Raw genomic sequence first — 9,996 nt, 5'->3', positions numbered from 1 at the left:
CGTTCTTTTTGAAATTTTGAAAATAATTTTTTAATGATATTTTACTCAATAAATTTGATTATTCAGTAAATTAGAAATATTTAATGTTAATATATTATTAAAAAATATATACATTTTAAAGTTAATGAATTTTGTAATATTTTTTCCTATTACAATAATAAAATATGAATAAATAAATAAATAAATAAATGTGTTTTGAGTTTAGAGTTTAGAGTTTATTTTGGATGAAAACACTCAAAATAACTTTTTGTTGTTTTTAGTTTTCTTTACAATTTTTTTTTTTGTTTTCAAAAATGTATTTTTAAAAACAGCAAAGAGAACGTGTTTTCATTATTTTAGAAAATCAAAAACTAAAAATGACTTAAAAATAGCAAAGAGAACGCAACCTTAGGTTCTAGAATGCTCATCACACACATGTGCGTGGAGTATGGACCGGAAAGATGTTGGTTAATGCTTTATTCTGTTTTTTTCTGATGAACCATTCATTTACACTAATTATATCTTTTGTTTAGCTTGTGACTATTTCGCAAAATGTTTATATTTAAATATTTAAGCAACGTTTCAAACTTAAAAAAAAAAAAAAAAAAGATTCGTATAACATTAAAATTATTAAAATTAATTTTCTGAACGATAATTTTGTTCATGCTAAACCCTATGTGTAAGGTTTTTATGTTGCTTACAATAACTTAAAAGAACAAAAAATGGAAATTAATTTTCATTTTTTTTTTTGCAATGCTTATTGCTAAGGAAAAATATAGAGTTACTAATATAAAAATTCTAAATGAGATAGAAGCTTTGTATGTATTTTTTTATTACTCTCTCTTTATTTTTTATTCTTATTTTTTGCTAAAGAAATCTTATATCGATTATGTTATCGTTCAGAATATACTGATATAGGAGATCCCAATAATTAATGCGAGTTTTGCGGAGCCATATTTTGGTACGAGGAAAGGGTGGGAAAACATTACAATACCAAAACCTAAAGTTCTCTTTGTGTTGCATGCAAGGCAAAGTAGAGCTCCCTCTCATGCATACTCTGCCTCAAGTTCTTATTGATTTATTTTATTCTGATAACGATAAAAGCAAGCATTTCCTGGAAAACATAAGGGCATACAACATGATGTTTTCCTTCACATCAATGGGCGGAAAGATTGACACAAGTGTCCATCATGGTAAATCCCCTCCTATCTTCAGATTGCATGGGCAAAACTATAACATGATTGGTAGTTTGTTGCCAACAAAAGGATCTAAACCAAAGTTTGCTCAGTTATACATATATGACACTGCGAACGAAGTTGCAAACCGTATGAACGTTGTTGGGTAAGTAATCTTATAAATAAAAGTTTGTTATGTGAATATTATTTTAATGTGATGTACCGACATCTTTTTTAAATTTTCTATTCGTTCATGTAGATGAACTTCAGAGACAACTAAATTCCATGGGGATATTATCAAAGATCTTCAGGATATGCTTGATGAACACAATGTCCTTGTGAAGTCTTTCAGGATGGTGAGGGAAAGTATGCGAAAGCCTAATTACTCTGAAGTAAAGCTTAGATTAATTGGAAAGCGATCTGCAGATGGAATGAGATATAACCTTCCATCAGCTGAACAGGTTGCGGGTTTGGTACCCGGCGATTTCGAGACTGCACTTGGTGAGAGAGATATAGTTGTTGAAACTCGAAGTGGACTTCTCAAGTGAATTAATGAATTAAATCCTTCATATCTTGGGCTTTAGTACCTATTGCTTTTCGTGTACGGCCAAGATGGCTATAAAGAAGACGTTCAGTTAAAGAATTCGAGATCAAGATCATCTGGTGCACGAAAAAAGTTAAGCATGCGAGAATCCTTTTCGTATAGACTACAGGAAAGGGATTGTGAATCGCCTCACATACTATTCTCCAGAAAATTGTTCCAGCAATTTTTAGTCGATGCGTACACTATGGTCGAGACGTCTCGATTGAATTATGTGCGCAATCATCAAAAGCAATTGAGATGTGACATTTACAATGGTTTGGCCGACGCATTATTACGAGGCGAGACTAATCCATCCACACAAGGAAAAAGAGTTGTTCTATCATCTACTTTTACTGGTGGAGCGCAGTACATGATACAGAACTATCAAGATGCAATAGCTATCTGTCGTTGGGTTGGATATCCTGACCTTTTCATTACATTTACGTGTAACCCGAAATGGCCAGAGGTTATCTGCTTCCTAGAAAATGGAAGCCTGAAATCAGAGGACCGGCCTGACATATTGTGCAGAATATTCAAGGTCAAGTTGGACCATTTGATGAAAGATCATAGGCAAAATAAAGTATTCGGGACTGTCAGAGCAAGTAAATATACATCTATTAACTATTTAGACATTCATAATTAATAATCTTATTTTCACATTGTTAGTTGAGACTTTGCATGACGTTCTGTTCACATTATTTCTTTTTCCTTTTTCAATTATTTTTTAGTTGTTTACACGATTGAGTTTCAGAAGTGTGGCTTGCCCCATGCCCATATATTGCTTTTTTTTTTTTTTATCTCAAGATGCTAAGTACCCAACTGGAGATGACATAGACCGCATCACATCTGCAGAAATCCCTGATGAATCGATTGATCCCAAATATTATACTGCAATGAGAGATCTAATGATTCATGGTCCATGTGGCAATTTGAGAAGCACTCCCCATGCATGGTCAATGGACGATGCTCTAAGCATTTTCCAAAAAAATTTGCAGAGTTTACAAATGTTGACGATGATAGGTACCCAGTTTACCGACGATGAGATAATGGTATAACTGTCAACAAGAGTGGCATTGATCTTGACAATAGATTTGTCATTCCCCATAATCGTTACTTGTTATTGAAGTATGGTGCTCACATAAATGTGGAATGGTGCAATCAGTCCAGATCAATTAAATATCTTTTCAAGTATGTGAACAAGGGCCATGATCGTGTCACAACCAGTTTTTATCAGACCGCTGCAGATGAAAACACTAATAAGCAGGTTGATGAGATAAGCATGTACTATGATTGCAGATATATATCATCTTGTGAGGCAACTTGGAGGATGTTTGGTTATGACATTCACTACAGGAATCCCCCGGTTGAGCGCTTATCATTTCATATACCAAACCAGCAAAATATATTCTTCTCCGACTCTGATCATATTGATGATGTTCTTAGTCGTCCTTCGGTTAAGGAAAGTATGTTCATTGCTTGGATGGATGCTAATAGAAAGTATAAAGCTGCAAGGGAACTTACATATGTGGAATTTCCAACTAAATTCGTTTTGAAACATGAACAGAGAGAATGGCTTCCAAGACAACGTGGCTTTTCAATAGGGCGTATATTTTACGTTCCTCCAGGGTGTGGAGAGATGTATTATTTAAGAACCCTTCTCAATATAGTATGGGGTCCATAGAGCTACGAAGAGATTAGGTGTGTTAATGGTGTGCAGTACTATTCATTCAGGGATGTTTGCTATGCGCTAGGTTTGTTGGATGACGATAAAGAGTACATCGACAGTATTGTTGAAGCAAGTCATTGGGGTTCGACGCAATCGTTGAGAAATCTATTCGCAACATTGTTGGCATCTGATTCTTTGTCGAGACCTGAATATGTTTGGGAACAATGTTGGTTGTTACTGTCTAACGATATCCTTCATAGATAGCGATGTGTTTTAGCTCATAAAGGTACTCTGTGATTTTTTACGAATCAATGATCATAATATCACTTAACATGTTCAGTGAAAAGTTTTAGATTTATTTTTTCCATCCAAAACAAATATCACAAATTACTTATGCAAAAATTAGTTTGTATTGATTTTGTATGTCGTCCAAGTTTTACTTATATGTTTCAAATTTATAATTATTTATTTGGTTGTTTTAAATGACTACAGATTTGGAACTAAGTGAAGAGGAACTGAAAAATTATATTCTTTTGGAGATTGAAAAGATATTGCGTAGTAGAGGGAAGAGTCTTCGTGAATTTCAATCAATGCCATTTTCGTACGAGATCGACATTTCATTTTCAAAAAATAAGCTTATCCACGATGAGATGCAATATGATAGAAGGTCTCTTGCCGAAGATCACAAGTTGTTTGTTTCCAGACTGACAGATGAGTAGAGAGGTGTTTATGATACGATAATGAGTGATGTTCAGTCTGATCAAGGTGGTGTATTCTTTTTGTACGGATGCGGTGGCACGGGGAAAAGATTTGTATGGAAAACCCTTTCTGCAGGTTTGCGATTAAAAGGGGAAGTTGTCTTAAATGTGGCATCAAGTGGAATTGCATCTTTGCTCTTGCCCGGTGGTAGAACAACCCATTCAAGATTTGCGATCCCTCTCAATCCGACTGAAGACTCCACATGCAACATTAAACAGGGGAGTCCATTAGCTGAATTGATATTAAAGACAAAGCTTATTATTTGGGATGAAGCCCCTATGATGCATAAATACTGTTTTGAGGCACTTGACAAAAGTTTGCGAGATATTATGAGATTCAAAAATCCATCAAGTTTAAACCAATCATTCGGAGGGAAAACTGTGGTGTTTGGTGGGGATTTCAGGCAAATTTTACCAGTCATACCGAAAGGTAGTAGACAAGATATTGTGCATACAACAATTAATTCGTCTTATTTGTGGCGACATTGCAAGGTGTTGAAATTGACAAAGAATATGAGGCTCCAAAATCTCATTGATAACGATCACAGTGTTTACTTGAAAGAATTTTCTGAATGGATATCAAGCATCGGTGACAGGATTTTAGGTGGCCAAAATGATGGACATGTGGAAATACCAGATGATATTTTGATACATGGGTCCGGTAATATGATTGAATCAATTTTACCCATTATTTTCAAACAACGTTGATAATGCATCTTACTTGCAAGGTAGGGTCATTCTTGCACCAATATTGGATGTTGTTAAATCTGTCAACGATTACATGATTTCTATTAGTGATTGTGAAGGAACGACATACTTAAGTTCAGATACGATTTGCAGGTCAGATACAAATATTGATTTGTTGGAAGATCTTCATTCCACAGAATTTTTAAACAGTATCAAATGTTTTGGTGTCTCTAACCACTAGTTGAGATTAAATGTTGGTATTCCGGTTATGTTGTTGAGGAACATTGATCATACCGCTGGACTTTGCAATGGGACTAGGCTAATTGTTACAAGACTTGGATGTCACGTGTTGGAGGCTACAATATTGTCAGGTACTAATGCAGGGCATAAAGTGTTAATTCCGAGAATGTCGTTGACTCCATTCGATATAAGGTTGCCCTTCAAATTTCAACGAAGACAATTTCCCCTTATTGTTTCGTACGCCATGACTATCAATAAGAGTCAAGGCCAATCTTTGACCCATGTAGGTCTTTTTTTGAAGAAACCTATGTTCAATCATGGGTAATTGTAGGTTACAATATCAAGAGTTACAAGTCGTAGTGGATTGAAGATGTTAATATGTGATAAAGAGGGTAAACAAACAACTTTGATAACAAATGTTATATACAAAGAAGTCTTTCAAAATTTATTTTAATCACAATGAAATAAAATTATTGTTTCTTCATTAATTCATGTAATATATTAAATTTACTATAATATGTATTTCATATTTTGAACTATTATTTTATATATATATATATATATATTTGTTGAATATTGCACGGGTCGAGAACTAGTTATAGTTTAAATCCACTCAGTTTTCGTTTCAGCTGGGGGATTTAAGAAGCTTCCAAATGAATTAGCAGAAAGCTGTGAGAGCCAGTTACATGCATCGACGACGTTTCCACGCTTGGGTTTTTCTTATCACAAACCCATATGCATCTTGACTTGTATGCAACCCAAATTAATTAATTAATTCTTATTAGTAATTGTTAAATAGACAGATATGGGGATAGTTGCCAGCAGCCGCAGCCGCAGCCATGCTACTCAAGCTTCTGGTCCTTCATCTTCCCTTGCTCCCCCAATCTGCGACCGCCGATGACTCCCACTTTGCCTTCAACGCCTTCAAGTTGGCCAACCTGACCCTCGACGGCATAGCCACGTTCACTCCCGGCGGCCTCTTGGCCCTCACCGACGGCACCAAACAGAAAACAGGCCACGCCTTCTACCCAAGCCCCATCCACTTCAAGAACTCGCCCACCGGCTCGGCTCTCTCCTTCTCCACCACCTTCGTCTTCGGCATCATTCCCCAGTACCCCACTCTCAGCGGCCATGGAATTGTCTTCATTGTCGCTCCGCAACGCGGGCTTCCCGGCGGCCTTCCCAGCCAGCACCTTGGCTTATTCAATGAGTTCAACGATGGCAATGACACCAATCGTGCTGTGGCGGTGGAGCTCGACACGATCTACAACAGCGAACTCAAAGATCTGAATGACAACCATGTCGGAATTGACATCAATGGACTGAAATCAGTCGAAGCCAAGCCAGCGGGCTATTACGTCGAAAAAACCCACCGGTTTCAGAACCTGAGTCTGATCAGCGGCAAAGCGATGCAAGTCTGGGTGGAGTACCATGGCTCGGAGAAGAAAATGGACGTCACAATCGCTCCGATCGGTGTTGAAAAGCCGTCAAAGCCTCTTCTGTCTTTGTCTCGAGACCTTTCTCCGATCATAAACCAGACCATGTACGTCGGCTTCTCCTCCTCCACGGGCTCACTCGTCACATCCCACTATATTCTCGGCTGGAGTTTCAAGATCAACGGCGAGGCTCAACCGCTTGATCTTTCTGAGCTTCCGAAGCTTCCACGAATGGCACCCAAGAAGACATCCAAGTTTTTGACAGTTGGGATGCCTCTGATTTCCTTGGCTTCGTTGTTCGCCGCTATTTCCGGCGTGGTTTTCCTTCGGGGAAAGGAGGAGAAAGTACGCCGAAGTGGTGGAAGAATGGGAACGTGTCTATGGCACTCATAGATTCAAGTTCAAAGATCTATACATCGCCACTAAAGGATTCAGAGAGAAAGAGCTTCTCGGCAGTGGCGGATTTGGAAAGGTTTATAGAGGAGTATTACCAACTTCAAAGCTTGAGATTGCAGTGAAAAGAATCTCCCATGAATCCCGGCAAGGAATGAGGGAATTTGTGGCCGAAATCGTCAGCATAGGCCGGCTCCGGCACCGGAACTTGGTCCCCCTCCTAGGCTACTGCCGGCGCAAAGGAGAGCTCCTTCTGGTCTATGATTACATGCCCAATGGAAGCCTTGACAAGTGTCTCTTAGCTATGACCAACCAAAATTCACCCTCAATTGGCAGCAAAGATTTAAAGTCATCAAGGGTGTGGCGTCTGGGCTGGTTTATCTACACGAGGAATGGGAGCAAGTGGTGATCCACAAAGATATCAAGGCCAGTAATGTGTTACTAGACGGCGAATTGAACGGAAGATTGAGCGATTTTGGGATTGCAAGACTATACGATCATGGAACTGGTCCTCAGACCACTAATGTCGTCGGAACTATCGGGTATTGCTGAATTAATGTTAATCACTGCTTCATCTAATGTCTTGTACTTACACATTTACATTGAACAGGTATATCGCGCCAGAGCACGCCAGAACCGGCAAGGCCTCGACAAGTACGGACGTGTACGCTTTTGGGGCGTTCTTGCTAGAGGTGGCCAGCGGGCGGCGCCCAATAGAGGCCAGCAGTATGGGGGGACATACGGTGTTGATTGATTGGGTATTCTCTTTATGGAGCGAAGGCGAGATTTTCCGAGCGGTGGATGCCAATTTGGGGGGCGAGTATGTGGTTGAGCAAGCGGAGTTAGTACTGAAGTTGGGGTTGCTGTGCTCGCACGGTGAACCGTCGATGAGGCCGACGATGCGACAGGCGGTGCAGTACTTAGAGGGAGAAGTTGAACTGCCGGAGCTGGCGTCGATTGGCGTCTCGGCGACCGAGCTCACGTTCTCAAACCCAGAAGGATTCAGTGACTTCGCTTTGTCGTATCCGTCTTCCATGGACAAGGAGTTTACACGCTCGTCGTCTGATGTGCTTCTCTCTGTTTGTAGGTGATGCCGTGATGCGGCCATTCATGGCTACTGGCTTGTTCTCTGTTTCGACTTGGAAGTGAAAGCTTTTTGTCAGCTCTATCTCTATTGTTAATTCTCTTATATGACACTTATGACGAACAATTATGAGAAAAATTATGTAATTAATGGTGAGAGTACTTTGGGATAAATAATATTGTTAATCTTTTTTAAATTGTATTCTTTATAATAAATTAGTTTTTTATTTTAACTTTTTTATATTAATTATTAAATTTTTAATCTTTTTACAATTTAGTTCATTATTAAAAATTCTGTTAAATAATTATGATAAAACAGATATATAAAATAAAAAATACAAAAGTAATACAAAATGACCTCATGCTCACGTCGCCTAGTAGGTGGCACATGGGCTAGACTGCTGGCCTTCCCTTCTTATTATTATATATACATCCACTTTATATTTTATTATTTTAAGTTATTTGACCCATTCATTTGATAAAAAAAAAATTAGTATCCAAATTACTAATAAAAAAAATATTTTAATGTGTTGCATGAATGCCAGTGAGCACCACTTATAATCATTGTTGTAAACTTAAGGATAGAATAATCATTCATGGACTCTTTCTTTCTTCTTTAAAAATTAGGGTTGTAATCGTTAAATCGAGTTGAGTTTTAAAAAGCTCAAGTTTAACTTCTTTATAAACGAGTATGTTCATTTATAATTGAGTCTAATATCTTGTGCCTCACATTAAGTTTACGAGCCTTATTGAGTTTCAATTTTATTTAATAAAGTAAATAATAAATTAAATTGATGATAAATTTATTCAAAATTTTTAATATTTAGTATATAATTATATAAATTCATGAAATATTATAACTTTTCTATGCATATTTTTTAATAAAATTACTTAAAATATATGATTTTGTAAATATTCTAAATAAATATATGAAAATTTCAAAAATATATATTAAATTATTCATAAATTTTTATACGAACTAACTCACGAACCTAAAATCGAGCAGTTCACGAGCCTTATTAAGCCGAGTTTTGCCTAGAATTTGGCTCATTTATTAAACGAGTTCTGAAAAACGAGCTTGAATAATCTTTTATTGAGTCGAGTTCCGAATAACCCACGAGCGACTTGACTCATTTACAATCCTATTAAAAATCTCTATATTTTCGTCTAATTCTCTTTTACTTCAATTTTCAAAAAAAAAAATCTGCTAAAATTAAAGCCATCATTCTCTTTCATTACCAAAATTTTACTACAAATTTTATATATATAAAAGATAAGGTCTTGTTTGGGAAGAAGGAGAATCAACCAGAAAGATTCAATTTTCATCCTAAATCAAAAGCAACCCTAACACTTAATTTTATCTTCTTCCCAAATTATAGAAATCCCTAATCTCTAATTTGATCTCTCTCTCTTTATATATATATATATATATATGTATAATGTATACACACACTAGATATTAGATAATAATTAATCTCCAAAAGTCGCATCTTTTTCTTCTACTCTCAACATCCACCACAAGCCAACATTGACTTATGGTCCATCGAATAGCAGCAATGATTTCAACAATTATAGAACCTCGTCAATCACACGTTGTTTTGTCATTTTAACTTATAATAGACAATATTAGGATTTAAAAATTGAAAAAAAAATATGAATAAAAAAAATAAAATATCACTAAATAAATAGATGTAATTCTAGAGCATTGGTCACCCATCTATAGATTTAAAATTATCTATAGATATACACAGAAAATTATATCCTGATCAAAAAATGATTCATGAGAATATTTGTAACATCTCGCATCGAGCGATAGGAAGGATCGGAACAACTTACCCTGATGGGCCTATGCGAACTTTCCAAGGAGGTCACCCATTCTTAAATTACCCCAGGTCAAGCACGCTTAACTTGGGAGTTTTTTGCCAATATTTAGCTCAAAAGGTATTCAGCTGGTATTGTTTCCTTTCTTACACTATCATCGATATATACTAACTCA

General features: G+C 36.6%; 1 protein-coding gene and 1 pseudogene across 1 annotated transcript; both read left to right on the top strand.

Annotated features, from left to right (window-relative positions):
• Positions 1 to 1,942: 1,942 nt before the first annotated feature.
• LOC127790094 (uncharacterized) lies at positions 1,943 to 4,122 on the top strand. The gene is made up of 5 exons (XM_052319377.1): positions 1,943 to 2,339; positions 2,542 to 2,786; positions 2,900 to 3,363; positions 3,469 to 3,629; positions 3,896 to 4,122. Exons 1-5 carry the CDS (start codon positions 1,943 to 1,945, stop codon positions 4,120 to 4,122), a joined length of 1,494 nt encoding a protein of 497 aa, XP_052175337.1.
• A 1,799-nt stretch (positions 4,123 to 5,921) lies between these two features.
• Positions 5,922 to 8,024, top strand: LOC127790473 (L-type lectin-domain containing receptor kinase IV.1-like; annotated as a pseudogene).
• Positions 8,025 to 9,996: the final 1,972 nt, after the last annotated feature.

Source organism: Diospyros lotus, chromosome 14 (assembly GCF_014633365.1).
Source record: "Diospyros lotus cultivar Yz01 chromosome 14, ASM1463336v1, whole genome shotgun sequence".
NCBI classification, from domain to species: Eukaryota; Viridiplantae; Streptophyta; class Magnoliopsida; order Ericales; family Ebenaceae; genus Diospyros; species Diospyros lotus.
This window is presented reverse-complemented; position numbering and strand designations above follow the sequence as displayed.